This window comes from Pogoniulus pusillus, chromosome 27, assembly GCF_015220805.1.
Source record: "Pogoniulus pusillus isolate bPogPus1 chromosome 27, bPogPus1.pri, whole genome shotgun sequence".
Lineage (NCBI taxonomy): Eukaryota > Metazoa > Chordata > Aves > Piciformes > Lybiidae > Pogoniulus > Pogoniulus pusillus.
The window spans coordinates 16,998,072-17,025,583 of NC_087290.1; the positions used below are offsets into that span (position 1 = coordinate 16,998,072).

A 27,512-nucleotide genomic window follows, 5' to 3' on the forward strand; every position below is an offset into this window, starting at 1 on the left:
GAGCAGTTCCATAAAACACCTTCATTTAATTTAATTGGAAGATATCATGAAGGAAATGAACACCAGGAGCATTTGCCTTAACATATTCACTAAAGCAGAGCCTCAAAAAAAAAGTAGTTTAGGTCACTATAACAAGATTAGATTTAGCACCTTGGAAGAAAATTGGGGGGTGTGCTAGTTTGAGCTTAGCTGGGATATTTCAGTGAGAAGAATTAGATGTTAGGCTGTGAAAAGGAAACAATGATGATGTCTACTGCACTCATAGGCTTGCTGAGATGGATAAAAACAAGAACACAAACATAGATAACAGAGTTGCTGTCTGGCTCTGCCTGCCTCCCTTCTCTCCCTAACCTGCTGTCTAACTAATCCCTCTGCTTCCTAACTCCCCTGACTGATCCTCCAAACACAACTTGAACATAAGGCAAAGTCTGGAATAAGGTAGAGGGGTGCAAAGGAAGTGGAAGGGTGGTTGGGAGCCCCTCCTGGGGACTCTGGTTCCTGGGAGGGCTGCTGTGTTTCTGTATTACCTTTTTAACTTGTCTATTTCTGTCTCTAGCTGTTTAGATTGTAAATATCTGCTTGTGTTTTGTGCTAAGCTGTAAATATAAAGCTCCATTCTAATTTCCAGCTCAGCTGAGTCTAGACTGGGTGGCTTCTTAAGTGTGGAGACACAGGTTACACCCACACCATCATGGGGAAGAAGAGTGTGCTCCGACTTGAAACAATGCTGTTTTGTACTAGTAAGTCTTCAAGAATCACAGAATGAACCGGGATGGAAAAGACCTCTAGGATCAAGTCCAACCTATCATCTAACCCTTCTAATTAACTAACCCATGGCACTAAGTGCCTCATCCAGCCTCCTTTCTGAAGTGACAGGTTTTACTGCATCAGGCATTGTATTAAAAGGGTTGTTTGCTGTTTCTTTTTTAACTCAACACACAGCACAATTCCTGCTCTCAAAAGGAGAAGACTCTGTGACAATCGTGGCAGCAGAAGCCAGAAGCAGCACTGCCACTGCAGAATGCTGCTCGATTACAGAGCAGGCAGTAGAATCCCAGCAGCAACTGTGCTGCAGTATGCAGCTGTCCACTTTGTGTTTTAAATGTGGGTTTAATCTCTTTAAAAAAATGGCACAATGGTTTTTCTTTCCAGTTGATGGCAATATTCACCATCATTTCTGCAGTGAAGGCATCTAAAAATACTTGCTGAAGTATCAGTGACTGCCATCCCTTGGGAGAGAACCTTCTCCAGAACAAGGCACTCTCACAAACATTAAGCTCTACATTCACACAGGTGCCCTGATGCCTGAAACATAGAATCATAGAATCAATCAGATTGGAAGAGACCTCCAAGCTCATCCAGTCCAGCCTAGCACCCAGCCCCGTTCAGTCAACTAGACCATGGTACTAAGTGCCTCATCCAGTCATGAACACAGGTTACTGTCCTTTACTCAGGGCATCAGCTGTCCTCAAGGTGAGCCAACAGCCTTGACCACATCTCTGCTACTTCATCTCGGTAAGACCAGCCAATTTCCATTAGCAAAATCCTGACTTTGTCAAGTTTTTTGGATATTCTCCATTCCAACACGTGACTTGCGGGAACATCACAGCTAGGTTGAGCTAAGGATTTTTTGAGGTAGGCATTCAATGTACCTACTCTGAAACAATGATGGGGCAAACACTGATACACTGTAATAACCCTGACTGGAGCAAAGAATATGACTGCAATATGCCAACAGCTACTCTCATCAAAGCAACAAAGCTCTCCAGATCGTTTGAGCCCTCACACCACAAGCATGCTCCTGCAGCAACACTATCACCCAGTTCCCAACACACTAGATGAACTGAGCATCAGGGAAGACGCAGGAGCATTGAAGATGTTCCCCAAAGCAATGCTGCATTGGTTTGGACAGACACAAGAATATCAGCACCCAAAGGACCTTTTAGGCTGCATTCCCTCAAGGATACAGCAAGATTTCCATGCAGCTCCCACATCCCAACAATCTCACCCGAATCTCAAGCCTTTCTTAGCATCCACAACTCTCCACAACTTGAAGGCACCAGTGCCTGACCTGCTCTACACAGGTGAACGCTTAGAATGCAAAGCTCCAGAGGAAAGGCTAAAACAAAGCCTGTGAGGTTTGAGGGGGAAAAAGCCAGGGGAAAAGATGCTCTGTACAAACCCCTTGTGGCTCACCATATGGAAATTGCTGCCTTCCCAGCTTTCCTGGCACCTCTAGCAACCTCTTCCTGCCCAGTTCAAACCTGTTGCCACATCTAGACTTGAAATCACAGGTGCAGGGTAACTGTTTGGTTATGACAGAAGGGATGTGTGGATACAACAAACCGGAGGAAAAGCCAGCAGGATTATTTAGCTCCTCTCTTGTTTTCTGAGACTTTGTTTGGCTTCTGGTTGGTTTTGCTATTAGCTTGTTTGGTTTTCTTTTTTCACAGTACACTTTGAGGGTATCCACCACAGAGAAACTTCAGCACCAAATGAACTGAGCATTCTGTGTTGTTTTAGAGCAAAACAACTACCAGCTAAGCCCTGCATCCATGTGGGAGGTCAAATAAAGACTGTCTCCTCTCACTAGAAGATGACATGAGTTTGAATGATCAGACTACAGGTACATAAAATCAAAGAAAAAACACACATATCCAATGTTTCTTATACAAGTATCATTATCCAGTATCCCTATGGATGGATAAACAGCTATTTTATGTCCAATATATCAGCATGCTTGCCTAAATATTTCACATCCAATACTGCTCCACATCTAAATCACAGAAATTTAATCAGTGGCAACGTTAGCTTAGAGCAGAGCATTTACATCCAAAGCCCTCAGATAGCAGAATGTACATAAAATGTTTTGTGGAGTAACTGAATGGAAGTGTTTTCTGGAAACAGCAGAGGGGGATGTAAGCACAACTGGCTTTGAACCAGAATTTAACCGTATCTGTAATTGCCTTTTAACTCAATGCCACACTGAACTCCTGCATTAGCTAAAGATGCACCTTCATTCCATTACTGCAATGGCTACTTTGAAAGCTTTATTTCATCCTTTCTTCACACTCAAGGACTATTAAATTCAACACTGATTGACTGTTTTAACCATTTAATATTTTTTTCCAGGTCTTAACAGTTGTAAAGTTGCAGTACCTGGAATCCTGCTACAGTTGCTAGCTTAAAGTAAGCAATACACAACACAATGTAGTTTAGAAGGTAATAATTTACTTCAGGCACGGGAGAGCTTTTTTTATGCACATAGTGGACATACAATAACGAAGAGCATCAGTGACAAGACTACCAACACATAGATCTATCCAGCTTCGTAATCACACAAACATCCAGGTTGGAAAAGCCCCTCAGGATCACCAAGTCCAACCTATAGCCCTACTCAACAAGGTGCACTCTAAACCATATCCCCAAGCACCGCATCCAAACGACCCTTAAACACATCTAGGGCTGGCGACTCGACCACCTCCCTGGGCAGCTCATCATGCAAATGCAAGCGATCAAACCGAAAACAGGAATTAAGAAGAACTGTTAACAAACCAGTATTCTGACCAGCATTAAACTCATCAGAGCTGAACCACTGCCATTGTTTACTCTGAATAAAGCCGAGCCCGCACGCTACAAGCTCACGACACAACCTTTCTGCAGAATGAAAGGAGAAAATCTTTCCAGCTTCTGGCAGAATCAGATTAGACCCTTTCTAAAGTTTCCCCATCTGTAAAAGCATCTGATGCATCTTGACAACTGTCATCCATCCCAGTTCTGCAATTCCTCAGCCGCACAGACTCCCGGCATAAAGAAACAAGACCACGGTTTTCAGTAACGATGGTATTTGCTAAGGGGAAAGACTAAAAAGCTAAGCTTTCCACAGCTGAAATACCTGTTCCCGTTTCAGCTCCTGTTTTTCATGATGTCATATGTTTGCAATGAACCTCCCATTAGGGATCAAATTCACCAGTCGGAAGTGTGGCAGCAGTTCTGCAACAGACCTCCACCTCCTACCCAAGGGTACAAGGCTCATTCCACCCAACAGACAAAGCCGCCTCCTTTTTAACGCTCGGTGAATTTTTGACCCCAGCGGCACCGCCGAGCCAGCCAACACGGCGGCAGCCACACAGCTCCATAAACCACCGAGGAATTAACGAGCTGTGAATCAAAAACGCACAAGGATGGGCATACCTGGAAGTTCCCAAGCGCAAACGGTCTGCTAGCCCTTGGAGCCAGACTGCAGACAAGAGCAGTGACATAACGACCTCCCGTGACAGATGCTTCCTTTCAGCAAGCGGCAAAAGTTACCTTCCCATTCTAAGTGACCGCTTATTTTCGAGAGGCGACTACCAACTATTCGCCTTCCACGGGTACCGAGCCCTAGGCTGAAGTTCAGGGACCCGAGGCCGCTCCAGGGCCGCCGATGGCGGGACTGGCCGGGCAGCTCCCGCGGGCGCTGCTCGGCGCCAAGCCGCGATCGCTACCGGTTCGCATGGGGCGTTCGCGGCTTCGCCGTGCCGGCTTCACCCTGGGGTACGGGGAAGGGGGAAACGGACCGAGTCCAGCCTCGCCCCTCACCGCTACGAGGGGGGGCCCGGGAGCAGAGTCCCACGCAGGGAAGTTTCGCGAAGTGACTTCGAGGCCCACACACACGCGCACGCTGCGGCTCACGCCCCCCTGCCTGCAGCAGCCCGGCCCGGGGGAGCGCGGGCGGCGGCACCGCGGACAAAAGTTAGTTGCTGCTGGCGCGGCGGCCGGCCCGGTGCGCTCCCAACGGCCCGGTGCGTTCCGGCCGGCCCGGCCTCCTGCCACCGCCCCGCACGCCCCCCGCTCCTGCCGCGGCTGCGGAGCAAGATGGAAGGCGCGGGGCCGCCCGCCCATCCCCCGCGGGGCGGCTGCCGCCGTGCCCCGCCGATGAGGAGAGGTGGCTGGAGAGGCGCCCGGCGGTTCAGCAGCCCCCCCCCATCCCCTCCTTCCTTTGCGGCGGCTACCGTCCCCGGTCCTCCGCGCTCACCTCGCTCCGGTTCGGCTTGCAGGCAGATGGGGATGTTCTTCTTCCAGCCCGGCATGGCTCCGCGCTCCCCGCTCAGCGCTGCTGCGGCGGGGGGGGGCTCATGGCAGGACTAGGCGGCAGCGACCTGTGCTGTGGGGGAAGTCGGCGGCTCCAGCGGGCAGCGGCGGAGGGGCGGCGGCCGCACGGTGGGAGGGAGGACGAGGGGAGGAGAGGCGGCGGAGCGCCGCCAGCTTGAGGGACGGGCAAGAGGGAGGGAGCGGGGCGGGCTCGCCCGGTTCAGCCGGGGACAGAGGGGGGCGGGCGGGGGCGCTGTGGCAGGGGGAGGTGCGGGGGGGCCCCGGCCCTGCCCGCCGCCGGCAGGTGGGACCGCGCGAGCCGCCGCGCGCACAATGGAGCGCCCGCGGGCGGCCCCCGCGCGGCCTCCCTCAGGCGCTGGGGCCAGGTGGGGCGGGGCGGGGCGGGGGCTGCCGCCGCTCGGCCACCAGGTGCGGGCAGGCCGCGGGGAGCCCCCGGGCGCCTCGCCGTGCCCACGTCGCGGGTGGGGAGGGGGTGAGCAGGGGGCTAGGCGTGCGGCCGTGACACGGCGGCGGCAGGGAGGCGTGAAGCGCGCGCCCCGGGTCCGCCGCCTCCTCACTCGTGGAAGGATCTGGGAGTTTGGGCCCCTCCGGGCACATCCGAAAGAGGGGTGCGGGGCTTGTTGCCATGCGCGGCCATCCCGCCCGACCCTGCCCTCGGCCGGCGGCGCCTGCTCCACGGACGCGGCGTTCAAAACGGGATCGTCCCCTTCCCGTCGCGGTTGCCGAGTGGCGAGTTTGGCTGTCCCCTCAGTGTGTGAGAGCGACAAGGGAATGAAGAGTTAAAATGCAGGCTGGCTCCCGAGGAACGGCACCGGCAGCCCCCTCGTCGAGTACATCAGAATGTGCACCATGAAGAATCCAGTGCCCGCTCACGACAGGTTGCATTTCCGTCATTGCAGCCAATTCCTTATGACCTTTTGACCAGAGGACCTCCAATCTCGCCGCTAAAATCGTTTCTGGCACAGCCACGGCCTAATAAAAAGCTAATGCTGAAGCGATTAAATACGCCTCGGTTTTTTTTGTACGGGAGGAAAAATAAACTCGATACAAATTCAGAGCGGCAGGTTTGACTGTTAAAGTAATGATAGTAATACAAGTGAAGCTTTATTCCCCCCCACCCCAGCACTTCAGGGGGTGGGCTGCTCTGTGAGCTCCATCCTGCCTAGCAATTATGTTGTGCTTACTTTTGTGCTGTCTGTGGTTTCTCCGTCTCTACAGACATCATGTCATTTTGCATGGTCAAACATCTGCACGGGAGCCTTCCATCCAAACGAAGATTCGAAGGGTTTCCTGGATTCCTTGTTGGTTTTTTTTGCTGTAAATGTAATGAGACTTTCCTGACGGAGCATTTTTCTGCATTGACTTTGTGCCAGCCTATCGAGCTACTCATGCAAACTCCTTGATTAAAAGCCCATTGACGAGAAGCTGCAGCTACTGACTTCCCTGGATTGCGCTTGGACCGCGGTCCCCTCACCACTGGTGCTGCAGTCCCATGGTCACAGAATTATTCAGGCTGGAATAGACTTCTGAAAGCATCAAGTCCAGCCTGTGCCTTAACACTGCCACATCCACTAGAGCACGCCACACAATGGCACTATCACCAAGCAGACCTATCTTGGATTTCTGCTGAGTGTACAATAAAGAGTTGGGGTTTTGCCAGCAAGTCTCTTGCTGTCTGCAGCAGGGCAGAAGATCTCTGTTGTAGAGCAAAATCCAACAACATGAGGATAATAAAAAACATTTTACCAAGTTAGGTGTTCAAGCAAAGCCTGGATGAGGCACTTAGTGCCATAGTCTAGTTGATTGGACAGGGCTGGGTAAGAGGTTGGGCTCGATGAGCTTGGAGGTCTCTTCCAATCTGGTTGATTCTATGGTTCTATGACTGGGCTTATGTCTGGTTTACATTGTGTGACCACTGACATTTTTGTTTCATTATCATTGACCTCATCAATGTTTATAAATATGTAAAGGGTGAGTGCCAGGAGGCTGGAGCCAGGCTCTGCTGGGTGATGCCTGTGACAGGACAAGGGGCGATGGGTGGGAGCTGAGGCATAGGAAGTGCCATGGAAACAGGAGGAAAGTGATTTTTCAGAACTTTTCCAGATGTTTGAAACTAAATCTAGTTGTAAGCAGATTTTTTTTTCTAGAGGTTTTGGACAGTTCAAGAGGGGAGGACTCCTCAGAGTTCATATTACAATAAGATAAATTCATCTCAGTCAGATGGTCTGAGGAAAAACTTTATGTATTCCAAAATAGTTTCTATTCTGTGGAACAAGCTACTCTCTCTTCTCTCACTGCTCTGCTTGGGTTTGTGCTGTGCTTTCCTCCCTCTGACCTTGCAGCTTCTCTGTTTTGGATTCCATAAGATACAGGGTGGGGGGAGAGGGAGCACATGTGGATGTACAGCCTTCTGGGGCTCTCTGTGCCCAGGACTGAGAGGTGACCTCATCAGTGTTTGTAAATATGTAAAGGATGAGTGCCAGGAGGATGGAGCTCTGTGACAGGACAAGGGGCAATGTTACCAACTGATCCATACAAATCTTTATTTGACTCCATCAGAGCCTGAGGGAGCTGGGGCTCTTTAGTCTGGAAAAGAGGACACTGAGAGGTGACCTCATCAATGGTTGTAAAGATGTGATGGGGAGTGCCAAGAGGCTGGAGCCAGGCTCTGCTGGGTGATGTCCAGTGCCAGGCCAAGGGGCAATGGGTGGCAGCTGAGGCATAGGAAGTTCTATGGAAACATGAGGAGGGTGACAGAAGCCTGGCACAGGCTGCCCAGGGGGATTGTGGAGTCTCCCTCTCTGGAGATATTCAAGACACACCTGGATGTGTTCCTGTGTGATCTGCTCTAGGGGATGCTGCTCTGGCAGGGGGGTTGGACTGGCTGAGCTTTGGAGGTCCCTTCCAGCCTCTGACATTCAGTGAGTCTGTGATTATTTAGAGTATTAAATTCTTGCACCTCTGAACCACAGCCTTGTGCCGTTTCTCTGAGAAGAGACATGTTTGTGCTAATATTCTCCTGCCTTTCACAGGCCCTTTACTTACATTGGGAGGCTTTAAATTGGTATCTCCAAAGGAAAATATGAGCATGCATATGGATTTCTAAGCATTATAAACTAAAGCTTTCACACCAGATTCCTTGCTCACAGGGCAGATGCCTTTGGGGTGTGCAGGCAGAGCAACTGCACTGCCTGAGGGAGGTTCAGAAGAGAGAGACAAGACTGAGGCTGCTCAGCCCGGGAGGCACCCACACAAGGAGCAGGTGCTGAAAACTGTCCCAGGAGCTGCTGGAGAACACACAGACAGGAAACATGTTTCAAAGCACTCAAGTGGTCTAGAAGGCTTGCAGCAACTCTCAAAAATGACTTTGCCACTTGCTCTCCTACCCTCTGCCTTTCTTAAAGGAAACCAAGGCAGATGAGTGCTGGGGAATGAAATAAAACTTCAGGTGATTGTGTGTCACCCGTGTCCTAAATCTTACCTGCTGCCTCTGATGTCAAGCTTTTATCTCTTGCCTCTCCACTTGGAATGAAAAAAAACCACAAATACTGAGCTTTAACATGGTAGCACCAATTCTCCAACTGATTCTGTTTCTTTACCAGTGCTGGAGCTGTAAAGAATTGCAGATCATAGGAATAGAGCAGTAGATTGCTCTGCTCTTCAGCTCACATTAAGCCATTTTCTAGTTTTTGGTTTGGTTTCTATCATGCCATCACTTTGAATGTGAGTAAAAAACTTCCTTAGGACTGAAGGTGGGATTTTTCAAAGTGCTGCAGGAGTCACAAAACCTCAGCCTCTGCTCTGGGGTTTGCTCCAGAGATGTGTTTCATAGAATCATAAAACAGAATCATAGAATGGTTTAAGTTGGAAGGGACCTCAAAGCTCATCTAGTTTCAATCCCCCTGGTCCTGCTCCAGAGATGTGTTTCATAGAGTCATAGAATAGAATCATAGAATGGTTTAGGTTGGAAAGCTCAGACAGTTCCAACCCCCTGCCATAGGCAGGGACACCTCCCACTAGAACAGGTCACTCAAGGCTTCATCCGACCTGGCCTTGAACACCTCCAGGGAGGTTGTGGAGCACAGAAGCACAGAATGGGATCAAAGATCAGATTCTGTGCTTCTGTGCTCCACAACCTCCCTGGACAAGCTGTGCCAGTGTCTAACCACCCTCACTGCAAACAACTTCTTCCTAACATCCACTTTCAATCTCCCCTCTGCAAACCTAAACCCATTCCTCCTCATCCTGTCATTACAAGACCTTGTCAATATTCCCTCTCCAGCCCTCCTATAGCCCCCTTCAGCTACTGGGAGGCCACTCCAAGGTCTCCTGGAAGCTTTCTCTTCTCCAGGCTGAAGAGCCCCAGAAGTCCTGTTTCTTTCTGACTGTGCCACATCTCAAATAGCTGCCAATATTCGCCTCATTGGGTGGAATATGTCTGCTCCTCTCTTCCCTCTCTTATGCAAGGCTTTGCCAATAAATCTTTTCAAGCCCTGTGATTCCTCATTTCTCTGCTACAGGAAAAGCTTGCATGGGTGCCTGGCTCAAGTGAATGTAATTGCATTCTCTTACTCCCATGAGCTGCTTTGCACTGAACCACTGCTTCAGCGTCCCCCACTGCTGGCAGTGGATGGGAGTGGTCACCTGATTCAGATGTGCATTTAGTGGTAAATAGATCACACCAGCAGCAGAGAAACTTCCTGCCAGTGCTTTTCTCTCTACAGCTCTTTCTCCCCAGAGAGTTTTAAATGAATTCAATCTTGCTTTTCAAGGAAGCACTCTTTCTACTTGATGCTGCAGCGTGGAGGCTGGGAAATGATTGGCATCAGAGCAGTGGATGAGAAGCTCAACGTGAAGCACCAATGTGCACTTGCAGCCTGGAGAGCCAACCAGAGCCTGAAGCTGTGCCAGGGGAGGGTTAGGATGGAGGTTAGGAAGCACTTCCTGATGGAAAGGGGAATTAGAGACTGGAATGGGCTGGAGGTGCTTCAGGCCAGCTTGGCTGTGGCACTTAGTGCCATGGTCTGGTCGATGTGGTGGTGTTGGGTCCTAGGCTGGACCTGATGGTCTCAGAGCTCTATTCCAGCCTCAATAATTCTGTGATTCCACCTTTGGACAGTGCAGAAGAGATGGTCACTTTTGCCTGCTCTGTTTGTGGCTTATCTCTCACACAGGCACACTGGTGGACTCCAGCAGGAGGGGAGTATCTCTGAGCCTGCTTGTAGAAACAGGCCCTTGGGTTACCTGGTCTGTCCTTGTAAAGATAAGGATTACAGGCACCCTGAGTGGGAAACTTCACAAAGCTTTTTAACCTGGGCTGCTGGTCATGCCTGTTCTTGGCATGGTGGCACAGGAATGTAGAGGATGCCAGCTGTACTTTCATCCCTCCTGTGCTCCCTGCTCAGTAGCCTGCCAGGGTTCGCTCTGCTGTCTCCAGTAAAAACAGTATTAGAGTAATGTTGGTACAAACCAGGCTCAATTCGGCCCCTGATATTCCCAAAGTGGGTATGTTTGCTTCCTGTGCCTTTTCTGCACATTCCAGTGCTTGTCTGCACTGAATTCTGATAAATGCATTTCCTTACTCTTTCTGGCAAGCGACTTGCAGCCATGAACACTATCAATGACACTTGGAACACTTTGAGAAGGCCATTATCAACCAGCCAGCTGCTACTTCTGGCACATCAGTTACTCCCATTGTCCACACACCAGCCACTGACTGTCACACACAGAGTCACAGAACTGTCAGGCTTGCAAGGCACCTCAAGGATCATCTAATTCCAAGCATGGCAAGGACACCTCACACTAGATTAGGTTGCCCAGAGCCACATCCAGCCTGGTTAGGGGGTTCTGGGCCCCTCAATTTAAGAAAGATGTTGAGGTGCTGGAAGGTGTCCAGAGAAGGGCAGCAAGGCTGGTGAGGGGCCTGGAGCACAGCCCTGTGAGGAGAGGCTGAGGGAGCTGGGGGTGTGTGGCCTGCAGAAGAGGAGGCTCAGGGCAGAGCTCATTGCTGTCTGCAACTACCTGAAGGGAGGCTGTAGCCAGGTGGGGTTGGGCTCTGCTGCCAGGCAACCAGGGACAGAACAAAAGGACACAGCCTCAAGATGCACCAGGACAGGTTCAGGCTGGATGGTAGGAGGAAGTTCTTCACAGAGAGGATGACTGGCATTGGAATGGGTTGCCCAGGATGGTGGTAGAGTCCCCATCCCTGGAAGTGTTTAGAATGAGGCTGGTTGAGACACTTGGTGCCATGGTTTAGTCAATTAGAAAGGTTAGTCAGTTATAAGGGTCAGGTGAAAGGTTGGACTCAACGATCTTAGAGGTCTTTTCTAACCTGGTTAATTCTTTGATTCTGTAGTCTTAAACACCTCCAGGCATGAGGCTTCCACCACCTCCCTGGGCAACCTGTGCCAGTCTATCACCACCTTCATGCTGAAGAATTTCTTCCTAACACCTAATCTAAATCTCCTCTCCTCTACCTTCGATCCATTCCCCCCAGTCCTATCACTACCCAACACCCTAATAAGTCCCTCCACAGCTTTCTTGTAGTGCCAAGATACTGGATACTGCAGATACTGGAAGGGCACAATGAGGTCACCTCAGAGCCTTCTCCTCTTCAGACTGAACAGCCCCAACTCTCTCAGCCTGTCCTCACAGCAGAGCAGCTCCAGCCCTCTGATCATCCTCATGGCACTTCTCTGGACACCTTCCAGCACCTCCAGATCTTTCTTGTAACAGGGACTCCAGAACTGGCTGCAGTTCTCCAGGTGAGGTCTCACCAGAGAAGTGCAGAGAGGGAGAATTCCCTCCCTTGCCCTGCTGCCAACACTTCTCTTGATGCAACCCAGGCTCTGCTTGGCTCTCTGGGCTGCAAGAAGCAGATGAGCTAGAATGTGAAAGCTCACAGAAGCGCAGATGTGCTCTGAGTGCCTTTAGAGCCTGGCACCTCAGCTGCCTTGATGCAGTTATGCTTTTCAAGTTTTGCCTAAATCTTAGAAAAGAAAAAAAAGGAAGACTGGGTTTTTTTTTTCCTACCTACTTTACCAAAGAGCCACAAAGCTGATACTGAGCTGTGGTGCCTTTCAGAAAAATGTTGCTCACACTTTTCCCTGTTTTTGGAATGTAGATGAAAATGAAGTCTGTGAAGGAAATTCAGCATCATCAGTGCAAATCTGTGGGAATTACACTCTTATCTCTATCTCCTGTAATACACAGAACATTGAGCTGATCAGAGAGAAGCCTTTCTTAAGATATTAGAGATAATGGAATGATCTCACAGGAGGTGTTTGTGAGGAAGAAAACCTGCAATTATATTTTACAGCAGCAAAGGCATATAAACTGTTTATACCAGTCAAAGAACATTAAGATTAGAGAGGTATAATAGGTATTTTATCATGAGTCTGCTACAAAGAAGACCTCCTATTTGGTTTTGATTCCTACTGTTACCCAACGCTGGGTGTCCTGATCCTTCCAATATCTGAAGGATTTGAGGACAGGCTGAGAGAGTTGGGGCTGTTCAATTTGGAGAGAGGAGGCTCTGAGGAGACCTCATTCATAGAATCATAGAATCAACCAGGTTGGAAGAGACGTCCAAGCTCATCCAGTCCAACCTAGCACCCAGCCCTATCCAGTCAACCAGACCATGGCACTAAGTGCCTCATCCAGTCTTCTCTTGAACACCTCCAGGGATGGGGACTCCACCACCTCCCTGGGCAGCCCATTCCAATGCCAATCACACTCTCTGTCCCATTTTTTTTACAGGCCCATTAAAGAAGCCATAGAGGATGATCAGAGGGCTGGAGCTGCTCTGCTATGAGGACAGTCTGAGAGAGTTAGGGTTATTCAGTCTGGAGAAGAGAAGGTTCCAGGAGACCTTATTGTGGCCTTCCAGGATCTGAAGTGGGCTACAAAAAAGCTGGGGAGGGACTTTTTAGGGGTTGAGGTAGTGATAGGACTGGGGGGAATGGAGCAAAACTAAAAGTGGGTAGATTCAGATAGTCTCCAGTTGTGCCAGGGGAGGTCTAGGCTAGAGTGATTGGCATTGGAATGGGCTGCCCAGGGAGGTGGTGGAGTTGCTGTCCCTGGAGGTGTTCAAGAAAAGCCTGGATGAGGCACTTAGTGCCATGGTCTGGTTGACTGGACAGGGCTGGATGACAGCTTGGACTGGATGAGCTTGGAGGTCTCTTCCAGCTTAGTTGATTCTATGATTCTATGATTTTCATCACAACATCTCTTTTAGCACTCAATAGAGTCATTTACATTTGTGTGGGAAACCTAAAGGAGCCCACAAACTGCTGCTCTAACTGTTGATAGTTACTAAAAACAGAAATGGTGGATTTGACATGTAAAGGAAATAAACTAAAACTGTCATTAAAAAACCCCAACACAACAAACAAATGTAGAGCTAAAAGTAGCTGTTGCCATGACACAGTCTAAATGTTTAGAGGTAAAAATACTCTCAGTATTAAAACCAGCAGCATGGGTTTGAGAAACTTGAACTGCTGGGGAACTCCTTGGTAGTTTCTCCGTGGAGACCAAGTGGATTCTGGAAAGAGCCAGGTGGTCTCAGTTCCCTTGGAGAAAAGAGCAGGAGGAGGTTTGCCATCCTGCTGCTTCACAGAGCCTTTTGTGATTAAAACCTTATTAAGAGTTGGTCTAGAAAATGAAGATATGCAGGATAATGATGATCAAGTAACAGATGCCTGTCAGAGAAAGTGGTACCTCTACTGAGCCAAGGCAAAGACATCTCTTTGAACCTTCTCTCATGTAACATAGTAATAAGCATCCTGATATCAATATTTTAATAGAACTCCCTAGCCAGTAATTTTCACTGTGATACCACTCAAGGGGAGCATAAAATGATGCTGCTTGGAAAAGAGCTTTTTATTTTTCATCCTGTTCAGTGCTTTCTCTCCTGCAAGGCTCCTGCACAAAACCTCCAGAAACTCCCTCAAAGGCTTTGTCACAAAGGGACAAGGGGCAAGGGATGGAAACTGCAGCACAGGCACTTCCACCTCAACATGAGGAAGAACTTCTGGAGCGTAAGGGTGGCAGAGCCCTGGCACAGGCTGCCCAGAGAGGTTGTGGAGTCTCCTTCTCTGGAGCCTTTCCAGCCCTGTCTGGATGTGTTCCTGTGCTCTGGCAGGGGGGTTGGACTGGAAGGTCTCCAGAGGTCCCTTCTAACTCCTAACATTCTGTGATCCTGTGAACAACAAAGACTCAAAACCAGTCCCAAAGCAACGCTTTGATGCCTATTTCTAACCCACAGAACAGACATCCAAACAGTGTGATGGCAGTGTCTGGACAATACTGACACTAAAACTGCATAATCAAGAGGCTCTGCAGTATTCTAAATGCAATTAAGTGTCTCATGAAATAAAGCCTAATAGAACCAGCTCAGAAATAGCAGCTAACCCTTTGTGCAGATCAACAAATTAGCTGTTAAAAGCAATTCAAATGCAGTCTTTCAATCTACTCCAGTGAACTGTAATGGATATTTACATTGGATATTTTCACTGGGAGAATGCCCCAGGTCAGATTTACCAAACCTCTGAGGCCTCTGAAATAAATCCAGTGCTACACTCCACCATACAAGGCTTCTGAGGAAGGAAATCATCCAGGGGAACACTTCTGCCACTGCTTCACCCACCACTGCCTTCCTTCTTATCCTCTGCCCAAAAGGCTGTCTCAAGCAGTTAGGGGTCCAGGGTGGGGTCATGGTGCTGCCACTCCTGACCCATCTCCTGGGGCTGCTACAGTCCACAGCTGGTAGAGTATTGCTTTTACAGGCATTTCTTAGCTAAAACTGGCCTGGCAAGGTCTGTAAGATCCTCCAAGACACTTCCCAAGGCACACTGGTTGTGCATGCTGTTTACCTGCATGGCAGTTGTTTAACTCGAATTATGCTGCCCCCTGGGCAGCCTGTGCCAGGCTTCTGTCACCCTCACAGGGAAAATATTTTCCTCATGTTTCCATGGAACTCCCTATGCCTGAACTCCCACCCACTGCCCCTTGGCCTGGCACTGGGCACTGGGCATCACCCAGCAGAGCCTGGGTCCACCTTTACAGCTTTATAAACATTCCTGAGGTCCTCCCTCAGGCTTTTCCTCTCCAAGCAGCACAGCCCCAGCTCCCTCAGGCTCTCCTTCTAAGGAAGATGTTCCACTCCCCTCAGCATCTTTGTGACTCTGCTCCGAACTCCTTCAAGCAGTTTCCTGAGGTTCTTCTTGATCTGAGGGGCCCAGAAATGGACACAATATTCCAGATGTGGTCTCAGCAGGGCAGAGCAGAGGGGCAGAAGAACCTCTCTTGACCTACTAACCACACTAACCACAGCCCTTCCATTCCACCCCAGGATGGCATTTGCCTTCTTGTCCATCAGAGCACACTGCTGGCTCTTGGTCATCCTTCTATCCACTAGGACTCTCAGGTCCTTTTCCCCTTCACTGCTCAGTCCCCAGCCTATCCTGATCCCTGAGGTTGCTCTTTCCCAGATGCAAGACTCTACATTTGCCCTTGTTGAACTTCATTCAATTTCTCCCTGCTCAACCCTCCAGCCTGTCCAAGTCTGGCTGCATGGCAGCATGGCCCTCTGATGCTTGCAATGGCACAAATACAGGCAACTCAGAGCCATGTTTGTGCTCATGGAAGGACTGACATCAGCCTCAACACTACCCCAGTCTTAGCTTAAAAAAAAAACAACAAGGGAATTTACAAGAGCAGTGAAAGGCTGCTGCTAAGCAGAGGTTCTTGGTCCACTTGTCATTTTCTCATGCCTCCTAGCCTGGAGAGACTCTGAGATGCTTCCTCAAGGTCTGAATACAGAAGATCCAGAGCAACATCACAGTCCTGAGGGGAAACAAAGAAAAGAAAAGATGGAATCAGTGGAAGTTATTGTTAACAGAGCAAGGTCCTGCTGCAGGTCTGCAAGGGAAGTGAGCACCCCTTGCAATAGCTACATGACAGTGATTTTCAGCACAGATTTGTTACACATAGGATTAAAACCTACAGAAAAACATGTGCTGCATGCAAAGAGACTACTCTGCTTCCACTGCCTCTCCCCTTTGAAGCTCTGCCAATGATATTTGGATATAAATTTTCAAATACAAGCAGCTGGGTTCAAATCTTTCACAGTAGCTACTGTACCTAGACATTTATGGAGCATTTTTGGTCAGTCAGTAAATAATCACTGCCTGCACTTCAACAGAGAAGGTTTCCAAAGGGTATTGCTGTCTACATTTAAAACCAGAGCACACAAGCTTGCTACAAATTTTTGGAGGCTTTGCTAAGCTGAAGTTCTTGGATTTGCTTTTTCCTGATTGAAACAATGAACCTTTAAGGTGATACTACAAAGGTTCTGGCAGCAACTGATAATTCACACAGGAGCTGTAACTGCACAACAGGAAAAAATGTAAGCAGTATACTGGAATCACAGAATGTCAGGGGCTGGAAGGGACCTCCAAAGCTCAGTCAGTCCAACTCCCCTGCTAGAGCAGGAGCACCTAGAGCAGAGCACACAGCAACACATCCAGGCAGCTCTGGAATATGCCCAGAGAGGGAGACTGCACAACCTCTCTGGGAAGCCTATTCCTGTGCTCTGTCACTCTTACAGTAAAGAAGTTCCTCCTTGTGTTGAGCTGGAACCTCCTGTGCTGCAGCTTCCATCCATTGCTCCTTGGCCTATCCCAGGGAGCAGTGAGCAGAGCCTGTCCCCCCCTCCTGATCCCCATCCCTCAGAGATTTATAAATACTTTTTAGTTCCCCTCTCAGTTTTTTCTTCTCCAGACTAAACAGCCCCAAATCCCTCAGCCTCTCCTCTTTAGGCAGTGCTCCATTCCCCTCATCATCCCCATATCCCTTTGTTGGACCCTCTCCAGCAGATCCCTGTCCCTCTTAAACCTGGGAGCCCCAAACTGAATGCAGTACTCAAGCTGAGGTCTCACCAGGGCACAGTAGAGGTGTCTCAATCAGCTGGACACACTCTTCTTAATGCACCTCAGGATCTCAGATGTCCAGAACTTCTGCACAAGGTGGTCAAACGACTGAAATACACAACAAAAGGAAGCATGAAGTTAGAAAAGAAGATCTGCATGTAAAGCATCTTGGAAGTCTATTGGTGCTGGAGGTTTGATTTCCACACTGCGGTGCACTTTCTTTTCAGGCTACTTTGTTCCTTGTTTGTCAAACTTGCACATCTCGTCTGGTCCCCGAGAAAGCAGAACAAGGAGGTTGTAGGAAAGTTCTAATGGATGATGAATTACAAGCCTAAAGTCATTACAATTTGTTTGTGGCTAGGTCTGTAATGTCACTGAACAGCTGGAAGCCTATAAGGATGATAATTCCCCAAGTCAGTGTAGGAATATACAGGATGTTCCTCCACAGACTGCTGATGTACCAAGAGTACAATAATCACACTGGGGAAAATAGATCTTGCTTGCAACGCTCCCCATAAACTCTTGACAGGCTTTTCTCCAACCCATAAAATTCAAGGAAAACACATTAAAGAAAAAAAAACAAACACCAACAACAAACATTCACTAGGAAATTATTTGGGGCTTTGCCAACAAATCTCTTTCCCCTGCATTGTTTGAAGAACAGGAAACAGACAGAATCACAGAAACCCCCTAGAAAATCCTGACAGGTAATACTGAGAGCTCACTTCCCATACCTCAAAACATGCACATCCCACCTATTAGACCTGTTCCAAGTTACATGTGTGAAAGGTATCTAAATGCCCTGCTGAGGCTACATCTGGAGTAATGTCTCCAGTTCTGAGTCTCCCAGTTCAAGAAGAACCTCGGGGAACTCCTTGAAAGAGATCAGCACAGAGCCACAAAGATGCTGAAGGCAGTGGAACATCTTCCTTAGGAGGAGAGCCTGGGGCTGTGCTGCTGGGAGAGGAGGAGCCTCAGGAGGGACCTCAGGAATGGTTATAAAGATGTGCAGGTGAGTGCCAGGAGGCTGGAGCCAGGCTCTGCTGGGTGATGCCCAGTGCCAGGCCAAGGGGCAATGGGTGGGAGTTGAGGCATAGGAAGTTTCATGTGAACACGAGGAGGAATTTTTTCCCTGAGAGGGTGACAGAAGCCTGGCACAGGCTGCCCAGGGGGGTTGTGGAGTCTCCCTCTCTAGAGATAGTCAAACCCTGCCTGGATGTGTTCCTGTGTGATCTGCTCTAGGTGCTCCTGCTCTGGCAGGGAGTTGGACTGGCTGAGCTTTGGAGGTCCCTTCCAGCCACTGACATTCTGTGAGTCTGAGAAGTACTTTTATAGAGAAAAACTCAGTTCTTTTCCATGCAGAACCAAATGTAATGTCTTTTCTCAGGAAAGAAAAAGGCATGTGGCTGAATAAGAATTGCCTCTCAATAATTACGGGTATTAACCTTGATAAGTAAGTGCAAAGCAGCTACTGAGAGTGCTGCAGAGTTTAAAAGTATTCAGGAGCATGATGTCTTAATTCTGTCCCTGTCCTTCTCCTCTTCCCCCCTTCTTCCACACTTGCTTCCAAGAATGCATTTCCCCACCCTTGTCCCCTTCAGCCACACCTGCCCTTTTCCTTGTGGCTAACAGTCCTTGCACGTCTGAGTGTTCTTCACCACGAGGGAGGTGAGACCCTGGAACAGGTTGCCCAGGGAGGTGGTGGAAGCCCCATCCCTGGAGATGTTTAAGACCAGTCTAGATGAGGCTCTAGATAGCCTGATCTAGTGTGAGGTGTTCCTGCCACAAGGGTGGGTTGGAACTAGATGATCCTCATGGTTCCTTCCAACTCTGACTGATGCTATGATTCTATGACTCTAAAAGGCTCCTCATGAGCTGAGAAGGAAGAAGGAGAAGGCAGAGAAAGCTGGCTGAGGCTATAGTAAACATCTCATACCTTCCTTCTCCCTAAGTTCAGCTCTGATGCCAAAACCAGCACTGGTGGACTGGAGGCAGGGGTGTTGCACCCTCACTGCAGGTGAGGTCTCAGCAGAGCAGAGCAGAGCAAAGTGGCAGAATCCCCTCTCTGGATCTGCTGCCAGTGCGGCTTTGGATGCAGCCCAGGCTGTGATTTGCCTTCTGGGCTGCAAGCGCACACTGCATGCATCCAGACATCTGACTGCTGTTTTCATTGCTGATTTTAGTACTCAGAACAGAAAAATATGACTGAAAATGTTCAAAATATAACAAAGAGCACTTAATAAAGATCTCCTAAAGATTGTACATTACTGCACAGGGCACATCACACTTTGAAAATGGGATCTGACTTGGTCTAATGTTATAGAATCAAAGGATGCTTTAGGTTGGAAGGGACCTCAAAGCTCAGCCAGTTCCAACACCCTGCTATAGGCAGGGACACCTCCCACTAGAACAGGTCACTCACTCTCATCCAGCCTGGTCCTGAACACCTTCAGGGAGGCTGTGGAGCACAGAAGCACAGATCCCATTCTGTGCTTCTGTGCTCCACAACCTCCCTGGGCAACCTGTGCCAGTGTCTCACCACCCTCACTGCAAACAACTTCTTCCTAACATCCACTTTCAATCTCCCCTCTGCCAGTTTAAACCCATTCCTCCTTATCCTGTCATTACCAGACCTTGTCAATAGTGCCCCCCAGCCCTCCTATAGCCCCTTTCAGATACTGAGAGGCCACTTCAAGGTCTCCTGGAAGCCTTCTCTTCTCCAGGCTGCAGAGCCCCAACTCTCTCAGCTGCTGCAGCCCTCTGAGCATCTTTGTAATCTGCTCTGGACTTGCTCCAACAGTTCCATGTCCTTGTGTTGGGGGCTCCTGAGCTGCACACAGTACTCCAGGTGGAGTCTCAGGAGAGCAGAGTAAGTTGCTTAGATTTCATTTTCTTTTTCCCTGTAAAAAATTCTGAGTTCAGATACAATGACAACTTTGTGAGCAAGGCATGCCCTTAATTCATGTACACATCCAGTGTCAGTGGACAGTTCTCTGAGCAGCAAAGTATAAATTTGCCTCAAAGGCTGCTTCTTTCAGAAGCTGCATCACATCTGATACAGGCAACCTGATTTACCACTCCTGAGGCAGAAAAGGAATGCTCAAAATATATGGATCTCTCTTGGCTAAGAGCCATGCTTCCAATTTATCAGGCATCCTTTTCACTAATGGGTTAACCCTTATGGACAGTTCATATTCACTGCTTCTGCTGGAATACATTAAAGATAAAATATTTATATCACTCCACTGAATTAGCATTACATAGGCAAGGCTGCTCAAAACAGTCATCTAAAAGAGGAGTAAAAATGAGAACCCCAAATAGGTTCCTTAATAAAATCCTTCTCAAGAATGCAACTGACCAAGGGAAAAAAAAAACTTTTATATATATATAATTTCTACTGACATAGAGGAAGATTTGATGTCAGTGGTCAGCAGCACATGAGAGCATGTTGTAGAGTACAAAGCGACTCAGGAGAGTCTGCATGCATCTGAAAGTGCAGATCATGGTTTGCAAAATGGAGACATGCAAGAAATTTCCTAAGGAGACATGCAAGAAATTAATGAGTGACTGCAGACAGTTTGGCTCCCACTGATTCCCCTCCTGATCTCATATATATATATATGCATACAATTTAAAAGATGAAGTGACTTTTAGCTTGAGTAATTTTGCTGGTAAAAGGTATTCAAGAGCACTTGGACATTTTCCTATGTAATCACTGAGAGGAACAGGACAGACTTCCAGGGTATGGGGCTGTACTCTCTTGCAAAGAGGATGCCCAATGGGGAGGAACAGTCTGAAGATAAACCCCAAGTACTCTCAATGGTTCCCTTACCATGATTCTCTGCCTTTAAAAGATCACAGGATCACAGGATGTTAGAGGTTGGAAGGGACCTCTGGAGATATTCCACTGCAACTCCCCTGTCGGAGCAACACCGGAGAATCCAGCACAGGTCACACAGGAACACATCCAGACAGGGCTGGAAAGGCTCCAGAGAAGGAGACTCTACAACCTCTCTGGGCAGCCTGTGCCAGGGCTCTGGCACCCTTACACTCAAGAAGTTCTTCCTCATGTTGAGCTGCAACTTCCTGTGCTGCAGTTTCCATCCCCTGCCCCTTGTCCTATCCCAGGGCACAAGTGAGCAGAGGCTGCCCCTGGCCCTTCCTTCCTGATCCTCAACCCTCAGCTATTTAGATGCATTGATTAGATCTCTCAGCCTTCTCCTAACCAGCCCCAGGGCTCTCAGCCTTTCCTCACCAGGCAGTACTCCAGTCCCTTCAGCATCCTTGTGGCCCTTCATTGGATTCTCTACAGTAGATCCCTGTTCCTCCTGAACCAGGGAGTCCAGAACTATTGCAGGTGAGGTCTCACCAGGGCACACATAGCAAATGGGTAGGCAGACAAAAGAGAGAGATAGATAACTATATATGGCTCAGGCAAGGTCCACTCTTTCCAAACTCTTAGGGACTTCCTCAAAACAAATGTCTCAGTCTTCTTATTGAACAGGTGCAATGTGATCAGTATAAACCCCAGACATTTATGTACAGATAAAGCCATGCAATAGCCAGGGCAATAGCTACACTAAGTGGAAAGGCTGGAAAAAGTTCTAAGCCACTTTAACAACATCTCAAAACAAAAGCATTAACCTGAACAGTAGCCATATGTTAACCAGCATCCCTTTGCCTCCTTCCAAAGCAGAAACCTGAAAGAATAAGCAAGAGTGGGAGTTTTGTGGCCTTCTTTTCAATGCTGCTTAGCTTTTGGGTTATTTGGTCATCTACCTGGAAAGATTGTGGGAGGAAGAAGAGTGGAAATGAAGTAATGTGTTTACTATAAGATAAAATAATTAAGCTGATAGCAATTACTGTGTCAGCCTCAAGCTGTGATCTAATCAGCCACCACAACCTAAGCAGGATTGAGCTGCACCAGTACTTAATGGGGAAATCCCATATGCTATTGGGAAAACAGTGGATTATTCAATAGGTGTAAGCCTCTCTCCTGACTCACTTAAGGTGACAGATCACAGCAAGGCTTTAGAAGGAACTTCTGTATGTTTAATTACCAATTACCATAATTAAGTTGTGATTTCAGGGGGCGTATTTCTGTTTCTTACCTACTACATCACTGGGAGCATGGCATTTTTCACACAGCACCTTAGACCTTCCATTCCATTATTTTAGATATTAAAGAGCAGCTATATTTCATTCCAGAAGTGGTTCTGACTTTAGGGCTTGCCAAAGTAATTCTTACATAAATGCCTCGAGCTTTACTCACTTAACATACATTTGGATGTGGTGCTTAGGGATATGGTTTAAGGTGAATCTTGTAGAGTAGGCTTATAAGTTGGACTTGGTGATCCTGAGGGGCTTTGCCATCTTGGATGTTTCTGTGATTCTGTGATTTAAAACCAAGGAGACTCCTGTGAGACAGCAGCAAGGTTTTCCCCACAGTCCACACAATCAGGATGAAAATCTCCTCAGCAGACACTGAACAGCTGTGCCATGCTTCAATAAACCACATGTAAAATCTGTATTCTCTTGGCTGGCAAACCAGCTGCATAGGAATGACTTTCATCCCTTGATTGTAACATCCTTTGGGAACCTATTCAGTAAGTTTTGTATATTAATATATAATTGTAATGCTATTAGAACGATGTGGATGACCTGTGGGTGAGGGGAGTAAGATTAGAGACACCCAGACACAGAACCATAGAATGACCCTGGTTGGAAGGGACCTTCAAAGGTCATTTAGTCCAACCCTCCTGTAATCAGCAGGGACATCCTCAACTAGATTAGAGATCCATCAAGCCTCACCTTGAATATGTTCAGGAGTGGGGCCTCAACCATCTCCCTGGGCAACCTGTTCCAGTGCTCAGCTTCCATTCCTAACATCCTGGCTAAATGTACTCTAACTTAAAACCACTGCCTCTCATCCTACCACTGCTGGCCTTCATAAACAGTCCCTCTCCAGCCTTCTTGCAGGCCCCCTTCAGGTGCTGGAAAGTGGTGATTAGGTCTCCCTGGAGCCTTCTCTTCTCCAGACTGAAGAGGAAGAATATTTTCATTATGGAAGAACATTTTGTAAGAACACAGACTACAAGTCCTGGGTCTTATGTTGAGCAGAATGTGCTTTTACACTGGAGAAGAAGCAGCAATTCATTTTGCATGCTGGAGATAATGTGCTGGAAGGGGAAATAAATGGACCACATCAGTTAAGTCTGCTACACAATGTAAGGAATTTTAAACCCCACATGTCTTTGCCAAGAGATAAAGCCTCCTTGAAACACTGCTACAACAGTTAACAATAGAAGTTTGTATGTAGCAAAGACATTTTATTAAAGCACTAATGAAATATGGGCCACACCTTGAGTGCTGTGTGCAGTTCTGGGCTCCTCAATTCAAGAGAGATGTTGAGGTACTGGAAGGTGTCCAGAGAAAGATGACAATGCCTGGAGCACAGCCCTGTGAGGAGAGGCTGAGGGAGCTGGGGGTGTGCAGCCTGCAGAAGAGGAGGCTCAGGGCAGAGCTCATTGCTGTCTACAACTACCTGAAGGGAGGCTGTAGCCAGGTGGGGTTGGGCTCTTCTGCCAGGCAACCAGCAACAGAACAAGGGGACACAGCCTCAAGTTGTGCTGTGGGAGGACTAGGCTGGATGTTAGGAGGAAGTTGTTGTCAGAGAGAGTGATTGGCATTGGAATGGGCTGCCCAGGGAGGTAGTGGAGTCACCATCCCTGGAGGTGTTCAATCACAGCCTGCATGGGGCACTTAGTGCCATAGTCTGGTTGATTGGCTAGGGCAGGGTGCTAGGTTGGACTGGATGAGCTTGGAGGTCTCTTCTAACCTGGTTGATTGTGTGATTCTACGATTCTGTATTGTGTGGCTAAGAGTGAATGGGATTTCATCAGCCTTTTGTGCATCCAGACGTTAGAGCAGTGGCAAACACTTGTGTCTAAAATGACTTGGACAACCAGAGAATGTGTTCAAGTTTGTACAGATTGGCAATACAGCAATGAAGTCTGTCTGGAATAGATCTATTTTTAAACACAGTCTGACTCTGATGAGCTTAAGAAAATAGACACAGCTCACATCTGAAATTCCTGTGTCTGTCTATGCTTAGATATGAAGGCCAATTTTATGTAACGAAGCACTTGAGTTAGAGCCAACCTCAGACAGGTAGTGAGACCACACCTGCAGTATTGTGTCCAATTTTGGGCTGCCCAGCTCAGGAGAGACAGGGATCTGCTGGAAATAGTCCAGCAGAGAGCCACGAGGATGAGTGGGGGACTTGAGCATCTCCCCTATGGAGAGAGACTGAGAGCCCTGGGGCTGTTTAGCATGGAGAACACAAGACTTCAGATCAGAAGGGATCTGATCAATGTGTACAAATATCTAAGGGGTGAGTGTCAAGTGGAGGGGGCCAAGCTCTTTTTGGTGGTCAGCAGCAATAAGCCAAGCAGCAATGGATACAAACTGGAACAGAGAAAGTTTCACCTCCACATGAGGAGAAACTTTAGAGAGGGTGCCAGAGCCCTGGCACAGGTTGCCCAGAGAGGTTGTGGAGTCTCCTTTTCTGGAGCCTTTCCAAACCCACCTGGATGCATTCCTGTGTGAATTACCCTAGAGGATCCTGCCTTGGCAGGGGGGTTGGACTCGGTGATCTCTGGAGGTCCCTTCCAGTCTCTGAGGTTCTGTGAGTCTGTTCTGTAGCCCAGCATGACAGAGAGGCAGCAGTTCAAGGCTCAGGGCAGCTTAGATGTGTTTGCAGAACATAGTAGCTCAGGACAATACCACAGCAATGCAGCTACACACTTCCACATTCAAATGGCTTCTTGGCTTCTTGTTTGTTTCACACAACAGACTCCTCTGTTTCCTCATCAGGGCAACTCCAGAAAAAACAATCTGGATGTCTGTGAGTGATGGTGTTAATAGAGCCAGAAATCTTAATCTTGTCACAAGATAAGCCTTGCCAAGTTCTCTGCCAGCTGCAGCAGCCCTCTGAGCATCTTTGTGGCCTCCTCTGGACTGGCTCCAACATTTCTATGTCCTTCTTGTGCTGGGGGCTCCAGAACTGCACACAGGACTCCAGGTGGGATTTCAGGAGAGCAGGGTAAAGGAGCAGAATCCCCTCCCTTGCCCTGCTGCCCACACTGCTCTTGCTGCAGCCCAGCACAGGGTTGCTGTCTGAATCATTTCAGTTTCTTAATTCTGAAGTGAGTAACATCCTCAGCAGTTTCTGCACAAAGGGAATTAAGTGTTCAAATCCTGAGTCACTTATTCATGGAATACTTCAACCTTCAGTACAGGAAAGGTGCTCTCAACTAAACAAATCTGGCACCTATTTCCAGATAACTGAAAGGGTTAGCTGCTGAGTTGTTTTACATCCAGGAGACACTGGTGGATAAATACCTTTTTGTCACTTCCCCTCTCTTCACCCAGAAGATATGGACCTTAAAATAGAGTTGGAGATGGAAAGGATTTGGGGCAGCTGGAAAACCTGTCAGTGATGTCAGGGCTGTACAAGCCTATGCCTCAGAGCTGAAATTCATAAAGGCTCTAATAAGTGAAGGAGACTCATAGGAAGGTACAGGCATTGTCTGCATGCTTCTTCCCTTTTCCCACACTTTGAAGCCAGCCAATATTGTGGAAAGCAGCCAGAGCAGAAAAAGAAGCAGTCTGTATTTATAAACCTAACAGGCAATCAGAGGACTTTAAGACTAATTTAAGAGAGCAATAGGGGAAAAAAAAAAACCCAACCAAAACTGTGCCAGGCTCAGCTCTCAACCACTTCACAGCACATCTATTTATTTATTTATTTAGTGGCTGGAAGATTCATCTTTCTGCTTGGTGTGTAAATAAAGATATCAGCAAAATGCAGAGTTCTAAAGGCATGTGGATATCATGGCCACCATCAGCCTTTCCCCCCCCACACATTATTGGAAAGCAGATAATATATTCACAGGCAATATTGCTTTTTCTCACATCAGCCTCTGAGCAGATAAAAGAGTTCCTTTCCATTTGGTGTGTAGAGAAGTCCACAAAGGCCTAAATATGGTACCAGTGGGTATATGTTTTCCTTTCTAGTAGTAAAAGTTGATAGTACAAACTAGTAGTTTTGTGTAAATTTGGGTAAGGCTTTGCTGGAACATAATGACAGCAGAGGACTGGATGTAAGAAAGGGAATGTTTTGACTTGCCTAAAGACAGAGTAATTACTTCTGCATTCACACAGAATCACAGCACCATGCAGGTTGGAAAAACCCCTCAGGATCACCAAGTCCGACCTACAACCCTACTCTACAACATTCACTTTAAACCATAGCCCCAAGCACCACATCCAACGACCCTTAAACACATCCAGGGTGGGTGACTCCACCACCTCCCTGGGCAGCTCATTCCAGTCCCTGACCACTCTATCCTTGAATTTTTTTCCCTAATGTCCAATCTAAACCTCTCCAGTCTCTGCTTGAGGCCATTCCCCCTTGTTCTGTCTCCAGTTACCTCTGAGCAGAGACCAGCAGCAACCTCTACACAATGACCACTTAGGTAGCTGCAGACAGCCATGAGGTCTGCCCTCAGCCTCCTCTGTTTCACACTACCCATCCCCAGCTCCCTCAGGCTCATCTCCTAAGGAAGATGTTCCACTCCCTTCAGCATTTTGTGGCTCTATGTTGGAGTCTTTCAGGCAGTTCTCTGAGACCCTTCTTGAACTGAGTGCCCCAGAACTGGACACAACATTCACAGAATGATAGAATGGTTTAGGTTGGAAGGGACCTCAAAGCTCAGCCAGTTCCAAGCCCCCACCACAGGCAGTGACACTTCCCACTAGAACAGGTTGCCCAAGGTCTCATCCAACCTGGTCTTGAACACCTCCAGGGAGGGAGCAGCCACAACCTCCCTGGGCAACCTGTGCCAGTGTCTCATCACCCTCACTACAAACAACTTCTTCCTAACATCTATTTTAAATCTCCCCTCTGCCAGTGTAAACCCATTACCCCTTGTCCTGTCATCACTATTCAGCTCTGATGAGTTGAAAAGATCTTTGAACTTGACTCATGTCCTTACTGTTAAGAGTCCAGCTATAATCTTATCCAATGATATATTTTACATTTAGCTTCTATTTCCTATTTTTTTTTGGCTTTGCCTTCATGTTCCTCCAAAAGTAATTTTCCTGTTGTCTTCTTACTAATGTGGAATGAATTAATCTAGATGAAATCAAACTCATTTTAAGAAGAAAAAGTCAAAATGTGGTTCTGAGAGTAGATCAATTCTACTGCATATTGATACAATTAGTTGAGAGTGTTTCACTTGTTAGTCACTTGTGGGCAGTCTCATGCAAAATGTTCAGCCTGGAGAAGAGGAGGCTCTGGGGAAACCTCACAGCAGCCAGCCAATACCTGAAGTGAGCTACAAGAAGGCTGCAGAGAGACTGTTTGCAAAGGCCTGCAGGGACAGGACAAGGGCCATGGCTTCAAACTAGAGCAGAGCAGATTGA

General features: G+C 48.0%; 1 protein-coding gene and 1 long non-coding RNA gene across 4 annotated transcripts in view; both read right to left on the reverse strand.

Annotated features, from left to right (window-relative positions):
* Positions 1 to 5,247, reverse strand: part of GRIP1 (glutamate receptor interacting protein 1) — a 358,558-nt gene extending 353,311 nt beyond the window's left edge. Inside the window, exon 1 of the mRNA XM_064166286.1 lies at positions 5,018 to 5,247. Within this exon, the coding sequence (XP_064022356.1) occupies positions 5,018 to 5,072 (55 nt within the window). The 5' untranslated portion in view covers positions 5,073 to 5,247. The remainder of the gene's footprint in view (positions 1 to 5,017) is intronic.
* A 10,502-nt stretch (positions 5,248 to 15,749) lies between these two features.
* LOC135187324 (uncharacterized) overlaps positions 15,750 to 27,512 on the reverse strand; it is a 39,343-nt gene continuing 27,580 nt past the window's right edge. For all 3 annotated transcript variants that reach the window (XR_010307307.1, XR_010307305.1, XR_010307306.1), the window contains exons 3-4: positions 17,034 to 17,132; positions 15,750 to 15,939 (exon numbers count right to left, since the gene is read on the reverse strand). This is a non-coding gene — a long non-coding RNA (uncharacterized LOC135187324). The remainder of the gene's footprint in view (positions 15,940 to 17,033; positions 17,133 to 27,512) is intronic.